This window comes from Stigmatopora argus, chromosome 11 (assembly GCF_051989625.1).
Source record: "Stigmatopora argus isolate UIUO_Sarg chromosome 11, RoL_Sarg_1.0, whole genome shotgun sequence".
NCBI classification, from domain to species: domain Eukaryota; kingdom Metazoa; phylum Chordata; class Actinopteri; order Syngnathiformes; family Syngnathidae; genus Stigmatopora; species Stigmatopora argus.
Genome location: NC_135397.1, coordinates 4,395,320 through 4,417,273, shown reverse-complemented (window position 1 = coordinate 4,417,273; position 21,954 = coordinate 4,395,320). Strand labels below are relative to the sequence as shown.

Genomic DNA, 21,954 nt, shown 5'->3' with positions numbered 1-21,954 from the left:
CATTGTCGGATCGTACTGTGTGATACTGCATACATCGCTGCAAAGGTACTGTTGTCCATGCTCCGGTTTTGTTTCATTTTGGGATGTACAAGTCCTTGTTATTTTGTAAGGCTTTTTGAGTCATTAAAGTTATTATCATGAGCACAATTCGCCTCGTCCCCTCCTGCTTCCCCGCTACTGGGTCCAAATCCCTCCGATCGCGCCACGACGTCTCGGCGCGATCGTAACATAACGTGGAACCTTGGGCCTCAAAATGACGGTTTCAAAGCTTTACGGGTAGAGTTGAGTTATAAATGCGTTAAGGTCAATCGGTAAACCTTGTGGTGCTTGGTAGGGTTTAAAGGAATAACACTTATTCACTTGCATTTATCATCAGCGAACACCCGTAGCTGCAAATATGTTGAGCGCATCGGCTTAATGATTGAGTTTTCCGCTCAGTTCTGTGGAGAATTCCGTTGCAAAATGTCTTCATCTAATTAGTGGGAGGAAAAGGAACACATGGCGGTGGAAGCAGCAACAGATCAAATCGACCAGAGTAAAGATAAAGCTTGTTGCAATAATGTTAGGCTCTGCTTGGGTAAGCGTCATGAGACGCCACATACTCGCGTTTGGCCCTTTGACTTATCGAGTTGGAGTGTCGAGTCTTTCCTGCTTGACCAAACATTTTGCCACTTCCATGCTTTTGTGCAAATAAGATCACGGCATATATCCAAGACGTGCAAGCAAATCAAGGGGTCAAATCAAATCATTGGGAATTAGTGTTAAATTTTTCATTTGGCATTCAAAATTGGCTTCCAAGTACAGAGTATGTCTTAAACGTAGGCGACGTTTAGAAATGAGTTTTCCAAGGCAGGTTTTGCGATTCAAAGTAGGTGTAATTGACAGCTTCTCTCCTTGGCAAGCACAATGTAAACAAAGCAACTCCTTCTTTCTGCCCGGCAATCTTGGAGGTCCCCGTCGCCTTTGTCGCTTTCCGTCGGGGTAATTGAAATTGGCACGTTTAATTTGGCCCCGCGGCCGACTTCATTTCGCTGACGGATGAGCCCGATTGAACTTTGGAGGAGAGAGGAAGCATTAGCATCACCTGATCGCTCCCCTCATTCATCAGCGGCGACCACTCACTGGAGTACGCTGCTTCTATTAACGTTCCATTGGCGTCCGGGTTGCATTTTATGCTTTAACACACACAAACACACGCTCGTTCTCACAAATACTCAAGCCCCTCCCATCGTTTTCCAGGCCGTCTCCCGGGCAACAAGCCCTTGCTCCTCCTCGTCTTCATCTGTGTCACACAGAGGTGATTTCCAACTTTTAAATGGTTTCTGTGTGACTTGTATTTCCTCTAATTGTTATTCATAGTGCTGCCACGGGAGGAATAGGAAGGGAAGGAAGATGCTCCCACGGCTTGATGGACTGACATGTAGCCAATAACAATGTTGCGACTATCCATTGCAACCTGGCCTAGACCATGTATGGTCTCCTTCTCAACTGTCATTGCAATGATAGACATCCAATTCCTTTTGAGAGGAGAAATGATGGCTGCCAGCCTTTCACACTCATACTGATTGGACATCTCTTTGCGTCAGTATCGGTAAAGGAATGACAGTCCTTTTTTATCCACTATGAAACCCCTTTAAGAATATTTTGCGAAAAATTTGACTAGATCCAATTAGTTACTGCTGTTTGCGGAAATGTGATTTCTGCGGATTGGGGACCCCTGTAGGCATCTGTTCAAATAGTTTGTATTATTTAATAAATCACAACAAAAGTGTGTGTAAAACAAACGCACACAGGTATACACACAAGTTGATGGAAATGATGTCATTTTCTATCAAAGTCTATTTTAATCAAGATCAATGAGGAAGACGTTCTCACGCATTTTATTTTATTTTAATGAATCAGCCTTTTATTTTGTTTTTGTTGGGGAGCAATGATGTGGCTCCGTGAGCACGTAGCGAGTCCGAGCCATCTGGGCTACAACAACTGTCGCGCATTCAAAGACGACATACTGACACTCACACATGAGAGGATTGATAATGGTGCAAATTAGCTGTAGATTTCCAATGAAAGATCAGTTCATTAAAAATGCATTACATGTCAACAGGTCCACTTGATGCTAAATGGAAGCAGGAGGAGAATCTGCACACTCCCCTCGGAAGGCAATGCAAAAGATATTGTGTTCAATGGGGGGCAGCATCTTCCCACAATAGCACTTGTAGCTAAATAATATTCAGTGGAAGCAATATGGAGTCATTCCACTTTTTGCCAATATCTATTATATTAGGATACAAAAAGCTCTACTTGGCCTCGAAATAATCTTCCATCTTCCATTCTGCGCATCCTGGGTTGGGGCTAGAAATTTGGATTTACAAAAAAATACTATTCAGACAACTGTATATTCAGATCATACTTTGAAATCCTTTGTTTTGAAAATGTATTTTTACAGAAATCATTTTTTTTTTGCGTGCGTTCCATTGGTTGAGTGTAGCCTGTCAGAGTAAACACATTTCTACTTTGGTTCTTCAAAGCCTTTTCACTAATTTTCTTGTCATTGCTCTTTGCTTCGCATGGAAAAAACTTTTAAGTTGCCACTACTGTGTGTGATCTTCATATTTAACCAGCTTTCTGCCCAGGACTTTAACCTTGCATTTCAATGTGGCCAAGCCATCATTCTGAGGACCAATCAGGGGCGGTGGGGGTTTAGGACAAAAATGAGGATTCGGCCTGCGCACACACTTGAACGTCAAGCGGCTGAAAGGGAGATGATGATTATGCAAATGAGAACTCTCCCTTTCTGAAAGATTAAACAGGCCTCTGATTGCTTTTATATAACCTTCACTTGTGCATAGGCCGACACATTGTCCTATTGCCACCTCCCCACATACACAGCATTTTGCATGGTGTAAAGACAGCCTTTCGTTCACCTTTCCTTGGTCACAATGGTTGTTGGACACACCACGGAGTCACATTTTGTTTCTATACACTTTTTTGTTTCTTCTCTGAGCAAAAGCATTTTTTAAAAAATCTTTATTCTGATGGTTGACTGTTTGTGACTGGTTTCTCATAATGGCAATTTGCTTTATTTAGTATAGGAAATGCAATAACCGTCAACATGTCATACGTTATCTATCAGTAAGATGCTATTTTAACTACTTGGCTGCCATTGATGGCGAAAGACGGCTAATCCATTTTGACTGGGATCCGGATAGCTTCGTCATTTGAAAATCCCAACATATTTGTGTGGTATAGCATGTAAAGGGCACGCACACTTATCTTTCACACTTTATAAAAAGAGCATTTATTTCAAAGTTTGTTTCTTTTCCGCTTCGTAGATTGAAGCACATAGTAAAGCAACGGTACAATGTTCAGAAAATATAAGTGTGATGCGGATTTTTTTTTTTTTTTTATCTTAACATGTTTTTGTCGTAATACTGGAATATTCTGCATGTATACTAAAAAATAAGAACTTTTAAAATTGTACAAATTGCTTCCATAAAACTCGACAGAAGAATAAAAACCAGGCGTTTTCTCTCCAGCAAGATAAGGTCGTTTCACCGTATTCCTTTCGGGTACGGAAAAACCACAATGAAACGCCAAAAATAGGACAGAAAACAAGCACAAATAAAAAAAAGCTGAAGAAGCCAAACAAAACGAACACCAGTTTGATTGCGCTTAACTTTTTACCGCTAAACGGCTTGAAGCGCTAATCACATTGCCAAAGAACCAATAATAATAATAATAATGATAATACTGATAAAAAAAGAAACTGATAATAATTATAATTATACATTAGTTTAAAAAAAAGAGGTCAAACAACTTGGAAAAAAAAAAGACGTCCTGGCTGGGCAAATGTTTTTCAGAATTGTGTGCAACACATGTTGATGCAACAAATGTCACCCGGCCATCACAAAAAGACGTCACGTCCTGTTTCTTTTACCGATGAGTGGAAGGCGCCACTCGCTTAGCACATTCTCTGCAAACATAGAGGCTAACTAGCTTGCTTTTTTAAAAAAAACTTGAAAACAACAACAAAAACAAACAAGAACAAACAATGGATAGATAGAATGCACTGCGAGTGTCCGTTAAGGCGATATTTAAGCTCTCACAGGTTTTGACTCGTTTATGATTGATCACCACTGGTGGAAGTACGGTTGCAATAGGGATGTTGGAAACTTTCCATGGGAATTCTTGGGGACATCAAATCAAAGGTTGGCTGTGAAGTAGAGCTATTGATTTTTTTATGGTTGTATGCTTTTGACGAAACAAAATGTTTATACTAAACGTTTGTCATTTGAAGGATTTTTCAAAATTCCCATGGAAATTTACCAGAAATTGACTGGAAATCGATAAGACAGAGGATCAAAGGATTGAGAAAAAATCCACAGTTTTGGATGTCCAATCAGGTCCATTTTGTATTTTTCTCACTATTGAGCTACAGTCCTTAACTTGGTAGATACCGAAGAGTCTGACAGTTTATCATTTTGTGTGTTTTGGTCTCCGGGATTGTTGTTGATTTATTTTAAGGCCACTGTACTGCCAAGACAGTATCAACAACCCAGAGTCCTAAGCGGTATCGCACAGCAACAACAAATGGCGGGACCACCGGTCAGGCTCGGACCGTGTTCCAGAGGACCCCGTCAAGGGACAAAAACTTTGAGAATGTTTGTGAATCCAGTCCACAAAAGTGTACACGATCTCTAATTTCAGCTAAACTGTTTTTTTTTTGTTTTTTGCGCTAAGTAAATTCCAAACACACAAGGGTGACGTGATACATTTTTCCCACCCGACTTTGTCAAGAGCTCTCAGCATTGGTTACTCAGGAGAAAATGGGAGAAAGTTGGGAAGGCGTCGGGGCTAAAAATCCTCATGGAATCATTGGAATTTGTTTTTATTTTGGAGGGGGGGTCCACCGTTAACAGTCGTCGTCATCGTCGCCGTCGTGAACGGAGCAGTCTTTGGTGCCGTACAAATCGGCCAGCCTCTTGAAGCGTGGACCCCAGCTGTGCAGATAGTCATAATCGAGGTCCGACTCGGTGGTGACTGACTCCAGAGAGCTGAGTGAGCCGGCCAAAGAGCCGCGGCCCTCGTAGCCGTAGATCTGGATGGAATCGTAGGGCGGTGCCGTTGGGTCGCTGTCAGCCTCAGCCACGCGTGTCTTGATGAAGTCGTCCACGTCCACGCTGTTGGCTGCCATGTGGCCGCCTGGACGTAGGGCGAACTGGAGCTCTGGTTTCATGTCCTTCCTTGGATGGAAGCCATTGGCACCATCTGGATTCTGGAAAAGGACAATTTAGAGCAAGGATGTCAGACTCGGGTTGGTTCGCGGGCCGCATTAACGTCAACTCGGTTTCATGTGGGCCGGACCATTTTAGATATAATATTTAGATTTTTTTTATAAATGGATTAAAAGAACCGGATTAAAAGCCCTGAATATTCAGTTTTTTATAGATCTAAAACAATGTTTATTTTAGCTTTTTTTAAATATATTTTTAGATTTTAAAAAATGATTTTTGAATTAAAAACACAGACAAGATGATTAAAAAATTACAATTATTGATTTAAAAGGGGGAAAATCAGTTAATTTAATATACATCTATACTCTTCATTTTAATTTTATCCTAAAACAGAAAGTCGGCACTCATGATTTACTTTCTCGGGCCGCACAAAATGATGCGGTGAGCCAGATTTGGCCCCCGGGCCGCGACTTTGACACCTGTGATTTAGAGCTTAACTATCTGTTCTAAATATTTTGGAATGAGAACCTGTTTTTAATGCTTCAAACCTGGTATAAGCTTACATGGTCACATTTGGGCTTTCTAACAGGTAAAGGTTTCAAATCTAGATTGAAATCTAGGTTCACATTTGAAAATGGGATAAAGGGTTTCAAAGTGAAGTTTGAAGCCTAGGTTTTTGGTTCACACTAGGATTTGAAGCCAGGGTTCCCTTCCTCTTGTCGTTACCTGCAGAGTGGCGATGTCAAAGGCTTCTGTGTCTTCCTCTCCGCCGCCCTCGTCGTCGTAGGTAATGATATTCTCTCGGATGTCCTCCTCCTCAAACACGATCAGAGGCTCTTTCTTTTGACGCCGCAACGCCACAAACAAAACCACGATGACTGTGGGGGCACATAAATCAGACTCTTAGTGCAATGTTCACTTGTAAACACACCTCTGACAGTTTAACTGTGACATTAATTGCTATAATTAGTTTCATTTTTAGAAGAACGACAGGACACCCGAATTTTACGTATTCCAACCCTAAAACTAAAATTGAATTTTCGTGTATTTGAAGGAAAATGTTTTGCGGTTTACCCAGTAGGATGACAATGCATGCGAGGATGGCTATAAGCGCTCCGGTGCTGAGGCCGGCAGGCAGCACGTAGGGTTCCACGTTGCACGACAAGATGGTGTCCCTGCTGTCGCAGGAGCACACGCGGACCGTCAGTGTGCCGGTGCTGCTCATGGCTGGAACGCCGTTGTCATTAATCTCGACCGGCAGGAAGTAGACATCCTGCGTTAGTCGGCTGAAACCCTTGCGCAGGACGTAGATGCTAGCCGTGCTGTCTGTGTGGGAAGAAGACCACAGAGGGTCAGTTGACATTATCGACATTGAATTGGGACATTGAATATGTTTTTTAAAACAGTCAGGGTTTGGATTGGATTGGATAGCTGTATTCATCCCGTATTCGGGAAATTTCATGGTGACAGTAGCAAGAAAAGGCATAGTTATAAGTTAGACAGTACAGTTGCAAAGGCTGCAGAACAACAAAGCAAAAGCATAAAGTACAAAGCAAATCAAATCATTAAGACAGAAAAGCGGCACAAACACAATATCGAGCAAGAGTGGACGGAGCTACCGCCCATTATGGTTGCGGTAGCAAAAAAACGGATACAGACTCAAAAGACCTAAAGTTGGACAAAAACTGGAACCACACACAGGAAGTCTTCCACAAGATGGGGAACTTCTGCAGACCTAAATCAGGATTAGCGTTTCAAGCAGCGCTAAGGCTTTCCAAATAAAATGTGGAATCAGAGGTTAGGTTTTAAAGTCTTGGGCAGTGTTGAAAACACCAAAGACTTTGCCCAAAAGGGTTTTGAAAATGAAATTTCAGCTACAGATACAAACTAGAAAAAGACATTGGAAAATGACACTCGCTGTGTGGACTGTAGTTCAAAGAGCAAACAGTCATTTGCTGTGATGTGAGCGTCGTGTTTCCGATAGACCTCAAATGCCAACATGTTTGTCTCACGACCTATCTCGTTCCTTTGCTTCCATTTCATTATCTACACACGAGAATCCTTCTCTGTAGCCAACTCCACTTGGACGCTATGGCTGCTACTCGAAGCTTCTCTGGTGGCTTAATTCAATCACGCTCGCCCCCCGAAGACATAGGGACAGATGGATCGAGACCACAATGCAATTATTGGGGCCCGCAGGAAACGTGGCCCCGCTCGTGTGTATGTGTGTGCGGCTGGTTTAGAAGGAGACAAGCAGGACCAAGCAATTGAGCTCTAAAACTAACGCTGCATACCTCGGTTGTCTTTGACGGAAAAGTTGTGGTTGTGGACCACCTCAGGAGCCAGCCTGAAGGTAAAGTGTTGACGGTGGGCCATCTCGTCTTTGTCTGCCGCGCTGACTGTTTCGATAACCTGTGAAGACCCGAATTTTAAAAACTAAGATTTCAATTCCCTTCTTTCTTTCAACTGAGATCCTTATGCCTACCTTTCCGGGAGCAACATTTTCACACATCAGGACTTCGTTGTTGGTAGCAAACTCTGGAGCGTTGTCGTTGGTGTCTTTGACTTTGATGTTCACACGCACTTTGGTGTCCTGGTGGTGACCTCCTACACAATCACACAGGAAACACGGCCTGTCAATCAAGCCTTGAAGATTTATTTTGCGATTTTGGTGTTTGCGAGAGTGCCAACATAAAGCTTGCAGGCGCCCACGCGTCTCACACTAACATTTAGAGAGGTTGCATCATTTTTGCAAGCACATAATGGAGAGATTTCTTCATTCACTTTTCCTCTCATCTCATTTTCTTCCTTTCCAAATTAATCATCTTTGTTTCTTTCCTTTACATTACCCTTTACTCAAACCAATATTTCCTTCCTTCCTTGGTTACATTTTCACCATTTTATTTTTTCCTCCCTTTAAAAAATTTGAATTCAAAAAGTAACCAAGTACTCCCCAACTAAAAAGGCATATTTGTTTTTAGGGGAACGGAAAGCGCAGCTCAGTTTCTCTTGTAAGTGGGCCCTCTTATTTGATTTTTCCAGCACCCCGTCATTACCAGGCTTCTACTTAGCTTCCCTGGGCCCCGTTAGTGGTTTCGCGCAGCCCAACTCTGTGGGCCGTGAGCCCGTTTCCATCTGGCCGTCTGGCGTCGGCAGTGCCGCAGGGAAACCGCACAGCGCTTCGAAAGCCAGAACTGCCGGCCGCAGAATGCCAGGGCGGGGCCCCGAAATGCGAGATGGCTTGTAGGTCAACTTTCTGTTTTTGTCCTTTCTTGCTGTCTCGGCCACTTTTATTTTAAGTCATGGCTACACACGAGTATTCAGACATTATTTTCCCACGAATCAGGATTTTGTCTGGGATCTACGCTAGAAAGAGCACCAGAGCCACCACGGCGACTCACCTATCTCAGTGGCCGAAACAGAGATGTTGTGCCAGGCCTGTGCCTCTCGATCCAGGGGCTTGGTGGTGGTGATCATGCCGTCCTCAGAGTTGACACTAAAGAACTGCTCCACGTCTGTGTAACGTGGAATCATGTACCTACGCACAGGGCATGGCCATTCTTTAGTTCCAGACAGGCCTCAGGTTATCCTCAAATGTAATCTGCCCATCATCATACCTGACTGGGTTGTTGGCGACGTCCGTGTCCTTAGCGTGGACGCGTCCCACCTGAGTGCCAGCAGGGGCATTTTCCTCTACTTCGAAGGTGTACGACGGCGCAACAAATACGGGCGGCTCGTCAGCATCCTCCACTGAAATCTGCAGGAAGATACGTCAATTGTAGTTGTACTCGGTCCACTAGAGAAATCACTGATCTAGAATATCAACACGCTATACCTTTATCGTGGCTTCATCCTTGTAAGGCCCCCAGGCCAGGTAATGGGGGTCCACATACACGTTGTACCCCTCAACCTTCAGTGTGTACGACCTCTTGGTCTCAAAATCCACACGCTGGACGACACACAAGAAATTACTTCATCAGGTCACATGTTCACATCAATTTGAATGGAAATGCTGTAAGCGCAAGTTGGTTAGGATGGGCCAGTTCAGTGTCAATGTCTGCTGCTAGGGGGAGGTGTTGCTGCATGAATGTTTCTGCCAGCTGCATCAGTCCTGCAGTGACTGCAAGGAGACCTGGGAAAACCCTAAAAGACGTGTGCTACAGTCCTATAACAACTTCCTTGTCGTTTAGAAAGCACTGGGATTAGCATGTAAAGCAGTGTTCTAGCTCACTGTTAAAATGACTGTTATTGGCTGCAGATTCAATTGACTCCTATTGAACAAAGAGGAAATCCAATTACTTTATATTAGTGGGAAGCACTGACACGGAATTGCCAGTGGTACTGATATTTCTAGTGAGGAGTTGAGGCAGTCTTAAAATGGGCGGAACTTTTCCAAATGGCTTTGGACACGTTAATAGTGGAGTGATCTCATGACTTGAAATACAAACACTGCTTCTTTTAAAAATTGAGATTATCCGATCAAAAATTGATTTAGAAGACTTGCAATTTTGAGAATGGATACAAGAAAATCATGGACCCAAATACAAAAGGAAAGCAACTCGAGAATGACTGGGGTGCATGTCATACACCACTACAAATACCACACAACAAACTACAGTAAACAATTTGTAAAATGATAATCTGGATTATTAACAACAAAGCTTCGAGTCACAGTCCCAGAATTCTAATTTGAGAAAACCCTCTCCAAAGCTCCTTCAGGGCATGTTTCAAGTTATGCATAGTCAGCCTTTGTACGAAAACCAAAATATACTCCTGCCAAGAGCAGCAGTCATGGGCTTATCCACATCACTGTTGTCTCCATAATGACAGTAAATAACACCCTCTTTCCTGCATCAATCCTTCTCCAGAGAAAGTAGGATAATAACATGCTTTCTCCTCCCCCAATACTGTTTTTCCAGCAGCTGCGGGAGCTTTAACGTGGCAGTAGTCCCAGGTGGGATCTTGATCTCCTCATAGGCAGGCCGGAGCATCGCTTAATGGAATCCCGACGGGTGGAGCAGACCCATAAGTCTGACGACAGCTCAGCAGGGCCTGCTGTACTTGCGTGAGCTCCACATGCACACGTTTAGTAGGTGTTAGTGTGGATTAAGATGCTCGGCAAGACAGCGTTTGAAATTACTCGCCGGCTCGATAAACGCTCAATGCGAATACCAAAAAAGTCCGACTTCCTATTTATATCTTTTTTTTTTTGTACTGCATTCAAGGCAGTATAGTCGGGCAAAGCAGAAAATATTTTAATTGTAATTAACAAGTATAATTGTCAAAGGTAAGCAAGTTAAAATTGTGTAGACATAGTGCTGAAAGGAGCTGTTTGTAGACCACAACTTAAACTCAATTGATTGGGAGTATCGCCAAATTAGATCACGAATTCTCAAAGCTGAAAGGGTCACATAAGAAACCAGGTCATTTGTTTCAGATGCATTCAAGGATACATTGATATATTGAAGAATCAAATCACTACACATTGTACTCTAGAGAAGAGGACAGTAACTAGGGAGTGACTCGGAGAACAGACAAAGTGTTTAAAGTCAGCGAACTGAGCGCGACAAAGACGATTTCAACTTTCATCCGATCGTCAGACACGGCTAGTCGAGCACCCGCAGCCAAATGCGGCTCGGCGCATTAACTGGCCATTTTTACGAGTGCAGTGATGACAGCAGTTAAGTGATCACAGATTTAATTAGCGGCAATACAGCGCGGCGCAAAGCATCTGTTCCGTCTCGACGAGTTGCCCGTCGTCCCTGATGCAGATGCGTCAAATGCAGGTGAACTTGTTGACTCTTTAAAAAAATAAAAGGAAAACACTATGGTAACTTTTTTTTTTGGTTTAAACGTCATAATGCCTGACAGAACTTAAACGCGGCAGCACCAAACTCAGCGGGAAGCCAGCATCACCGACGTGTCCCACTTCTTTCATTTTCCATCGCTTTGGTCACACTCTCTGAATTGCTCGCTCACTTTTCATTCATGACATCATTCACAGTGACACACAGAAACGCACACACACACTCAGGGCTCCTTAATATTCCGCAAAGTGCTTTCGTCAGGACACAGTTGAAAGAGAATAGTTGATTAAAGCTCATGCCGGTGTGCTTGAATGTGTGAGAGGGAGAATAGAGATTAGTGAAGGCTTCTCTCGTTGCTGATTTCAAAGACTTCAGGTGTCTGTGTGTGTCTGTGTCTGTGTGTGTGTGTGTTTTGGGTGTGTATGTGTGAGTTGCCTTCGGTGGCCAACAGGTGATGATTTCCCCTGAGAGGCATCTGGACTCAATAATCACAATGCGGCGCATCCAAATCAGGACACTGTAATCAGATCAAGACCGAGAGGGTCTCGTGACGTTTGCGACAGATACACACACACGTAAACACACGCTTGTGCACGCACACATTTTAAATCAGCTTCTGGCTCTGGTAGTGTTATTACAAGAGACGTGGGGAGTCGGGATGAAGGATTTCAGGTGTGATTGTTCCCTGTTGTTAGTCAACACACTCTCACACATGAATGTACAACACAGGGGAACAGGACCATCTCCACTCGCTGCCAGCTTCTCCCAATCAAAAGAGATTGGACGTGTATCACCATCAATGGGAGCCACAGAGGTGGAAAATTTGATTTCCAAGCAGGGCGATAAGCAAGGCTTGTAACTACAGGAAAATTTAGTCTTCCTTCATCTTTTCTCAAATCATCCCTCATGTCTCTTCTCTGCATTGGATGTGGTCAAAGTTTTGCTCCAGTCACACCGGAATTGGCCTCTACTGCTTTTGGATGACGCTTAAACTTGAGGTTAACCACCTCGCTTTTGGCCATTCCAACAGTTTATTTCTTTTTTTAATTCATGCTCTCATTCCCTCATAGCCGTGGAAAATAAAGATCTGAACATGCCAAAGTCTCCGAGTGGCGCTTAGCTGCTGCATTGAGACAAAGAAGATTTGTATCGATCGAATCGGGCTAGAGAGATTTTCCCACAGAAGAAATAAAAGTGAGCTGGTTGACTGGATAGCTTTGTGTGGATAAGAAGTCCCGTTACAGACCAAGATTTTTTGTTGAGTAGATTCTGACCTCTAAAGCTCCTACAACATATTAGATTTTTTTTCTAGTGTGTAGGATATTGTAGGTAATGACAAACTCCAGTCAATGTAGATCACATTCTGTCTACATTTCCATTTATCTGCCAATCTATCTCTGTTCGGAATCCAGTTTATCTAGACATCTTTCTAGTAATCTTTCCAACTGACTGACCCACTTACCTTTTTAAGCTTGATGATGGCCTCCCTGGTCTCAGAGTCTACGCTGAGTTCAAACATTCCCAAGCCATCTCCGTCTGTCAGGCGGTAGTTAACCATCCCGTTGTCTCCCATGTCAGGGTCCTTGGCCTTCAAACGGCCCACCTCCTCACCCTCCACTTTGTCTTCGGAAACAGACATGGGATACACGCCTGGGGAGTGACAATAAATTCATGAGAAGTTTTAGGGAACAAGAAAAACCAATCATACAAATACACATTTTCATTGTTTCTAGAGATAAGTAGTGCCACTCATTATTTGTTAGGAACAAAGGAATCTGCAAGTGCGTTTTGAATTTCACAGCACAATATGCCATTGTCAGTGTGTTTAGTTGATCTTAACTTGATTGTCATAAACCACTTGAAAATCGGCAATGGGTAGAGAGATAAAAGTATATTTCAATAGATGAGATATGGTAGAAAACTTGTTGGAAAGTTGGTTTGGAGACAACGAAATGGTTGCTTTTTGTCTCATAAAAATAACGTACTATTCCCCCTGTATTATATTGTACTATATCCCCCCTAATGCTTGCTTCTTTTCCTTCTTCTTGCCCTCATTCTACTTCCAAATCTCAGCACGCGTTCTCACCTCTCCTCCCCCGTTCGCCCCATTTCTCTCGCGTTTACCTCCCACAGGAAAACCTCCATTTCCTCCCTCTGCGCCCATTGCGTTCCATTCATACATGAGCACAACACTCACATGCATACGTGTGATATTATTAGTACGATGAGGTGCTAACTTCAGTGCTGTTTCCTAGGCACGGAAATCATCTTTTCAAGTCAGGATGTCTTTTGTGCGGCTGGATTGTGGCTCGTTTCGTTTCATTTTTGGGGGCGACGCACGAGGAGGCGGTGGCGCTCGCTCAGTAATCTCACAAAAGGAGTGTCGAGTAATTGATACGTGCCAGGGCCGACGTGAGAGCTCAAGTAAAAAAAAAAATGTTTTTCAGAGCTCCTTGTCCTTTTGTTAGCACCAGTGTAGCTGAATTGCATTTAAGTCAAAACTCAATGATAATTCGATGTTGCTTGGAGAAAAGGGATATACATAATGGCGCTAACAGGAAGTCTTTTACCAACCATAAAGCGGACAATATTTTTATTTAAAAAAAACAGTGCAAGAATGGTCTTGTATTGATTTTTTTTTATTTTTTTGGGTTATTTCGACTTTTAACTCCACTGCCTCCACAGAAATACTAAATATGTAATCAGCATTCTTATTTGTGCCATCTGCAACATTCTCTTTGCAGGTAGTCTTGCTATTTGTACTTTACTGATGCGCAAACATGTTCTACCGGCGTAAAATTGTCAGATTTTACAGCTAATTCTGCTGTACTTAATTGCGCGAGGAAGCTTATTTGGTTACACTTGAGATCTTTCCAAATACATTACTAGGCTTGGGAGTGAATGATAATATTTAGCGCCATAGAGATTTCAATTCACTTGATTGTATTTTTTAAATTTAATGTGTCGTTTGTTTAGGCCTGAAACTTGCATACGATTTTTTGTGTATACAGTAGATAGAGCCACACTAGGACACACGCAGTGCACACTTGCAAATGCCGACGCACACACGTGGTATAAAAAAGCATCACTAATTGACATGTACTCACTCTGCGGGAATTTGGGTGGGTTGTCGTTGACATCGGTGAGCGTGATTTTGACCTCGGTGGTTCCCGACAGTCCGCCCATGTGGCCACCCATGTCCTTGGCCTGGATCACCACGTCGTAGTCTTGCCGGGCCTCGCGGTCCATGTGGGGCAGCGCCGTGCGAATAATACCTACAGGCGAGGGAAATAAACTTTTAATGTCTGACTTGACATGAAAGTAGAGATGTGCAGCATTTCTAGTTGATCTTTAGCCACCGTTATATTATTCTGAAAGTGTCCACAGTTTTTTATTTTTTTTGTAGAAAGCATGCCTCCTGTTGGGGTAGTTGTTCATTTGCCCGAGTTTAGGGTATAGTCCAATTGAGTCAAATTATGACGATTTACTGTTGAAAATTTTAAGTTCTCATGCTTCAAATGTTGGCAATGATGCATAGTTTAGCAAGTACTATTCACGTCAAACCTATAAAGACTATAAAAGAGGTATTATCCCATCTTTACCAAATTTGTAGCAGGTGTTGTGGACAGATGGCCAACTCTAAATTGCCAAGTGTTTGACAAAAAGGTTTGAGGAAATAAAGTGAGGCTATTGATAATTCACTACAAAAAAGAAATCTGAATTAAGTCCGCTCCCATTGTACATGCACTGACTTCTAGTGAATTCCTCCCATTGCGATGAATCTAAACCAAGGGAAGTCGACAGATGAAGATGGCTAGTAAATTGTTAAGCAATTGAGATGTCCTCATGAGTGGTTGGAGGGTGGCAGCAACATTTGGTGACTCTTCATGAAAAATGAGACAATAATACTTATGCCGTACCTGAACAGAATATAAAAGAATAATTACAAATACTACGAGCCAGGTGTACTAGACAGATGGAGCGTACTAAATGGCAAAGCTTTAGCCCTCCAACTTTGGCATGTCAGTTGAACAAGTTGACAAATTTGGGTGATTCCATGAACATAAATAAAGTGGTAATAGCTGTTCTCCTGTTGGACCCATCTGACCAGTAGAGTTTTCCAATGCAAATCAGCCTTTTGGTAACAAATTCTAACTAGGTGTAACAGACAGATGGATGATACTCAATTGCAAACCGTTTTAGATTCCACCAAGGTATGTGGGCAGGACAAGCTGACAAGTTTGGACGATTCCACATACATAATTATAGCCAGAATAACTTGGCTCTTGCGGCACATCAACAGACCTCTGATGTGCAATTTAAACCAGGTTTAATAGGCGGGTTTACTCTGTTTTATTTACTGCTTTTTGTCCGAAACTGCAAAAAGGAGAAAGAGTTCTCGGATCAAGTATGCGCAACGGAGAAGTCGAGATTTGTGCTGAGTGCCAATCGGTTAGTTGCCTCATTCCCGCAGCGAAGAAGAGATTGCTTGTTGGATCCTTTACGTAAGTTGCCTTGGTAACCAGGACACATCCGTCTGATCTTATTGTACTTCATGACGTGGCAGCAGGAAATCATGTATTTTCACCAGAATTAATCAAGCTAAAACGTAGATGAATTTAAACAAGTGTGAGATTATTTTCCTACATTTCAAACATTCATAATCTGGTGGTGTGTGCTAAGGTTTATCTGGTTAGTGTGCGCCAACGGCGTGCATACGTTTGGTTGTATGAGTGTGTGCGCGTGCGTGACAGCACGCAAAGCTGATAATCTCCAAACCAATTAGAAATGTGAGCTTTGAATGCGCGCCAGTCAAATGGCCGACACCGCTCTGATTAGTCAGATTTACCCTGCGCAAATTCACCATCAAAACCTCATCCTACCCGTCCATCCTCCCCCACAGCGACTAGATGTCTCTCTGTGTGAAGCAATGTCATCTCATCTCTGTGCGACCCCACACATCTCTCTGTTATCACCTTGCTCTGTCCAAATGTCAAGCCAGGACTCTGTAACCACCAAACTGCATGCACTGTTCTTTTTGAGCATTTTAGAGTCGCCGCCTCATTGACATTTTAGATAAGAGTAATCATTACTCATTTTTTGTTCCCCTAAAATGGCCGGCATGAATCATTTAGGTAAATACCTTTGTCAAAAAAGAACTACAAGTACCATTTACCGTTCAACCATGGCATGTTTTTGGGATGTCGGAGGAAATTGTAGTAATGGATGGATGGATACGTTTTCTTTGTCCTGACCTGTTTGAGGCTCCACTGAGAAGTACGGCTGTCCTTGAAGGATGCTGTACACCAGTCGGGCGCTGTTTCCGTATGTAGGGTCATCGGCATCGGTGGCCGTAACTTGCATCACTGACGTACCTGCGAAACACACACATGCATTTCGTCAGCTCTATCAATTGCCACTGATATTTCTGCAAGTTGAGCTCGTCTATTATCACAATCTCATTTGAAACCCTAACCAACTAGTATGATTATATATGCAAACTTGTTTTGAAATCTTAATTGATCCCCTATCTCTCTAACCATGCCTAGTGATTCTGGACTCTCAGTCTGACACCCTACGCCAGGTTCGGAGTCACCCTTTTAAAATAACAAATCTTAGCTCAAACCTCCTTAACTATCTACTAATGCCTGAACCGAGTGTTCATTTTTCCAATGGTCAGATGATCTTGAAATGAAATCGCTTCAACGTCCTCTCTGAGTGTCTTTCTTTGGAAGCGACGCCCGCAGTTTCAGGGACGTTAAGAGTCCCTGATACCACAGGCGAGAGAGTCTATCAATATCGGAAGCTCTTAGTCAGAAGAACCGCAAGAGCTTGTCGGGAGCTTGATTCCTTTTAATGTATGGCCTAATGGTGTGGTCATGTAGCCACGCTTCCTGTGCTCGGGTTTCTGTGACAATCGATCACTCCTGAAGAATGACCATGATGAGCTCCGCCAGGGACTTCTTTAGCGCGTGTCTTTCAATTGCTCACTCTTGGATGGTGACTTTTGGACTAGGTGGACCCAGAAAGCGTTTACTTTTAGATGAAACGTCAATACGGTCATATCACATTTTGTGGGACTAAAAAGACGCAATTGTTGGCTAAGATATAATAATAATGTGAATACTGCTCAGGAAACTAAAATTTAATTCATTGGCTGTAGTGAATAATCATTGATCAATGATCATTTCAGACACATTTTAAGAGCATTTAGAACAGAAGTGAATTTTAAGTTTCACGGCTAATCTCGCAAAAAATCATATCAGAACATATTTTTAGACACAATTTCAAAAGGGAACCAACATTTATCAGAATAAAGTCAGTCTTTTTTAGGACAGTTATGTAAATTTCAGACTTTTTAAGCCGCTACAGAAACTCTTTAGGTACGACCATAAACACACCATTATTTACAATTTCATTTTAGCAGCTAGTACGGCATCCCACTTACCGACGTTAGACATCTCAGGCACCCTGGCATAGTAGGGCCCGTGCAGGAACTCAGGCGGGTTGTCATTGATGTCCTGCACCTTGACGATGAACTCGGAGGGCGGCTCTAGAGGCTTGTTGGTGTCCCGTGCCACTGCCTGCGCTGTCAACGTGTACTGAGCCTGCTCCTCACGGTCCAGCGTCTTCGTGGCGTGGATGTTGCCCGTCTCTGTGTCGATGACAAAGATGGTCCCCGCACCTTCGCCCGACAGGATGTACTTAATGTTGCCATTGCCCGAGTCCACGTCGGAATGGAGCTACATGGGGAGAGACAGAAAAATCGTGTTACACTACCTAATAGATACTTAATCCAGCAAATGTGCCAAGAATTAGTTTCATTTATTTCAACATTTTTCCATTCTGAAGATTGGTTAGTTCATGTGTACTATACATTTGTAGTAATTGCACATTTTACCTCACGCATGAATGAGCTAGCCAATTTGAAAAATCATAGTGTAAAATTCCAAGGTTACGCTGCTGTGTTCTCAACAAAGACAGACGACGATGCTGTGGTATAGATATACATATATAAATAAATGGCCAAATTGCCTCAAATTCTTGTTCAAAATAAACAAATGGAGTTTGCAAGCTCAGGTTGTCAGATGCTCAACTCACCCTTCCCACTAGAACAGGATCCGGTCCGGTGTACTCCTCAATGACAAAGAACTGATTCCACACCCAACCTCGTTTGGACCTGTGCAGCACCTGACCCTCCTTGCCCACCCGGGGCCGGTGTCTGTGCAGCGACGTGTGACCTACACACATACACATAAACAAAAAAGTTATTACATTCATTATGACATCACAGAAGTGCAATGTTTTTTTCTCAGGGTCTTCTTTTTCTCATCGGGATTAGCGCCAAAGTGCGTGTGGGCTACTGTAAAACACGTCAATGGAAATCCCAAGTGGACATCACAGTGCGAAAGTGTGCGTGGGTGGTGCTTTTTTGCAGCCGGATGTAGCCTTTTGGGATATAGTATTGTGTTTTCATGAAAAACATTGCGCAAGTACCGTATTTTATTAAACGGACACTTTTGGCAACATGCTATTCAAAGTCATGAAAGTTCCATAATTTATCAGCCAATTGATTCTTTTGGCAACACATAGCTATTTAATGGCAAAACTTCATACTTTCTGCCCAAACTCACATTGGTAATAATGTTTTTACGACAAAAGTTATCATTGGCATAGCTTAGGACCTAACATTGTGCGTGACATAGACAACATTGAACAATCTGTAGACTCATTTCTTTTACCCGAAGAAAATGGTTTCTATTTTTGAACATTCTTAATCAGAAGTAGTAGAACATAGGTTGGTTCTACGAGTCTACTTGTCCGTGGCGGTGCCCGTTAACGCATCTCGCACCTGCATGTCTGTGTCTGTGGGAGTGATGTTCCACGCCCTCGTGTTTTCTCCTGCTGGCGGTCGCCAGGCTACAAAGGGCGCAGAGTCCCGCCAATACTAGGAAGATTCTCAGCGTCATGATCATGGTCGTCATCGTCAAGTCCGACCTCCTCTCTGTCTGTGGTTCCTCTCAGTGGAGCGCACCCCCCACTGAGGTGACTTTGTAATTGGGCGAAGGGAATGTTGGGAGTGGGAGTTCAGGCCAGACAATCTGCCTCTCCTTCTACTCCGACGATCCTCGGAGCCTGGAAGCAAACAAAACGTTAGAAGTATTGATGATGCTCACAGTCAAGGAAGCTTGTCCCGTCTGATGTTCTCCAAGCTCGTTACGCGAATCGCTTCTAATTATGCCGCTGTAAACTAATTAGCTTGAATTCTTTTGGACAGAGATGGATCCAGTCGTGTGAAATTGGTGGAATAACATGATGTTTTACTGTGTTTACACTCTTTTCTTTTAAAAAGATCATCAATCACTCTGTAGAAATTTGACAACAAGCTGAAAGTGGCTGTCATATAGCATTATTAGACCAGACAGACTACGCAAAATTGCAAAGAATCCCAGAAATTGGCCTAGATTTGGCTCGAGCACGGTGATCAAAGTTGCCTTCCCCCATTTTATGACTTACTCTGGAACACAAAACTTGGGGGCACCTCTCGATTTTCTACGTGCGGCCCATTTGGTTTAATTTAACATTTTTGATGTATTTATTCTCTCCTCAGACTTGGCCAGAGGTGCGAGTGAGCAGCAAACGAGATAATGTCTCCCTCGGGTGAGTAAGCCCTTTTCACCCGCCTACTTCCTTTGTCTGAACACATGACTCAAGAGTCGCATTAGAGCAGTAGACATTGTATGTGTGTCCCTCGGGTGCTGGGAGTCACAAGTTTGCGGAGGCAGTTGTGATTCATTGGCTAACATTAGACTTTATGCTGCTCGGGAGTTTTGACGTGCGGGGGCCGGGGTGGGGTCCCAGAGGTTGTAGTGGTAGGGTTTCGACCAGGCTAACTAAGACCACATGTGTCCCAACAAAGCTGGAAATTCACACGCCACTGTTTAAGTGGCGCGATTACATTTCAGGGTCAAGTGCAGTGATTCCCAAAAGAGTCGCAGACTGAAAGTGTAATAGTAACCTACTTTAATAATTACGCATTTACAACTGGTTAAAATGGGAAATTTCCCTCTCTTAGACCTCGGAGCCCCTATTATATGTGACCAAGAAAAAGCCAGAATATTCCAAATCAGTCACATATTTTGTTCTAATTTCAATTTCATGTTCCCATGTTCATATTTTGAGTTCCTCCTTCATTTACCAGTTTTTTTCTCCTCTTGTATATTCTCGACTGACTAGTATGTATTTTGATATTCTTAGTCTCCTTTGTTTAAATTTGTAATTTCTTTTATAACTCATACACACACGTGACAAAGTGTGATCAACTTGCGTGGAGGTCTGGTAAAAGCTTGAAAATTACTATGCATCTAGGGCCCAATTGCTTTTCAATTGGGTAGCTAAGTGTGTGTGTGTGTGTGTGTTGTGATTACCAAAAAAAGCTTCTAAGCTTTCCCTGCATTCATGTAAATAAGTATTAATGACACACTTGCGGCTCTGAGACATCAATGCAGTTATCCCGCTGAAACACAGTGTGTGTGACTGTGTATGCAGAAGAGTGTGTTTGCTTTTAAGAGAAAGACTGAACGCAGTTCGGTGTGTGTCTGTGTGTGTGTGTGTGTGAGAGAGAGAGAGAGACTGCAAGCATGTTTGTGCGTGACTATATGTATGACAATAGGCATCTTTGTGTGTATGAGAGACTCAAACCATGATGATGATGTAACTTTAAATGCATTTGCGTCCATTTGTGTTTCTATTTGCGTATTTTTGTCGAACTACAAGTTGGTGCTTCAATTTGTGATTGTGTCTAAGTCAAAGTGCGTGACTGCGTGGGGGTGTGAACATGTGGGAGTATGTGTTAGGCCTATTGTAGGCTTGTGCCTTTTGTGTGTGTGCATGTTTGACGTTACTATGTACGTCGTGGTAGCTGATCAGGGTTGAGCCATTAGTGCTTAATTATCACCCACAAGCCTCAACTGTAAATGTGCCTTCTGTACTGCAATGTTATATTCATGTGATAAATGTAAATGTCACAACAACTTTATTTTGTAAACATAGAGCAATTAATGGGAGTCATTTGAAAAGCATGCTTGTTTTTGTAGCATTGGAACATTTGGATCATGACTCAAGTGCATAAGGGGACATTTGCTGCTGATTCTCTGCAATTATATTTGACATCGTTTTAAACAAAGGAAGTCATAACTGCGGACTTTTCGGCTAGTTGACTCCCAATTAGCCCATCACAAACATCGGAAAGCAAGCCGATTGGTCCGTTTTGTTCAAGGCAAACGTTTGCAAAGTGCCTCCAAATGAGATGCCTCGAACCCGCAGGCGAAACAAAGCCGCCTCCGATCAGACCGTTGACCGCCGCATTTGGGGCTCTTTAACGACTTCGCCCACCATTTAACCCTTTTAATTAGCATGGGCTAATCTCCGATGTTCAATTTAGAACGGGAAAAAAAAGACTTGGTTTGTGCTCGTGTGCCACGGCCAGCGCGGTCATTATTGACTCAAATAGAAATTGGAAGGGCACCCTCAATTAACTGCCATTTTAATTAATACTCCTCGTTCTTTCACTTCCATGCATTATTTCTCCATTTATCTGCCTTTTGTTCTTTCGTTTCCCCTGTCACAGTTCAGTAGTGTCTGGAATGGCAATTACCGTCTCACTGTTGAAATGACACAATAATTGACTGCTGCACTATATTACAGTACACCCCGCAGAGTGAATATTAATTATGTAGGTGCGGCAGATTTTTTTTTTCTGTCCTCTGCCATATAATTATTGATCCAAACGGTTGGCGTATCAAATTAAGGTTCGAAATTAAGGTTTAAATACAGGTTTCAAACAAGGGTTATGAATTCAAATTAGGGTTAGAAATGAAGGTATAATGGTAGTTTTCAAGTTGCCAAATTTG

At 42.8% G+C, this 21,954-nt stretch overlaps 1 protein-coding gene across 2 annotated transcripts in view; it reads right to left on the bottom strand.

The window, feature by feature from the left end:
- Positions 1–3,282: 3,282 nt before the first annotated feature.
- Positions 3,283–21,954, bottom strand: part of cdh11 (cadherin 11, type 2, OB-cadherin (osteoblast)) — a 49,464-nt gene continuing 30,792 nt past the window's right edge. For both annotated transcript variants that reach the window (XM_077614177.1, XM_077614178.1), the window contains 14 exons: positions 18,894–19,177; positions 18,143–18,282; positions 17,490–17,784; positions 16,297–16,416; positions 14,149–14,316; positions 12,504–12,691; positions 9,070–9,183; positions 8,852–8,991; positions 8,636–8,772; positions 7,720–7,841; positions 7,529–7,646; positions 6,309–6,560; positions 5,961–6,112; positions 3,283–5,275 (listed from right to left, as the gene is read on the bottom strand). In XM_077614177.1, coding sequence (XP_077470303.1) covers positions 4,913–5,275; positions 5,961–6,112; positions 6,309–6,560; positions 7,529–7,646; positions 7,720–7,841; positions 8,636–8,772; positions 8,852–8,991; positions 9,070–9,183; positions 12,504–12,691; positions 14,149–14,316; positions 16,297–16,416; positions 17,490–17,784; positions 18,143–18,282; positions 18,894–19,026 — 2,442 coding nt within the window. In that variant the 5' untranslated portion in view covers positions 19,027–19,177 and the 3' untranslated portion in view covers positions 3,283–4,912. The remainder of the gene's footprint in view (positions 5,276–5,960; positions 6,113–6,308; positions 6,561–7,528; positions 7,647–7,719; positions 7,842–8,635; positions 8,773–8,851; positions 8,992–9,069; positions 9,184–12,503; positions 12,692–14,148; positions 14,317–16,296; positions 16,417–17,489; positions 17,785–18,142; positions 18,283–18,893; positions 19,178–21,954) is intronic.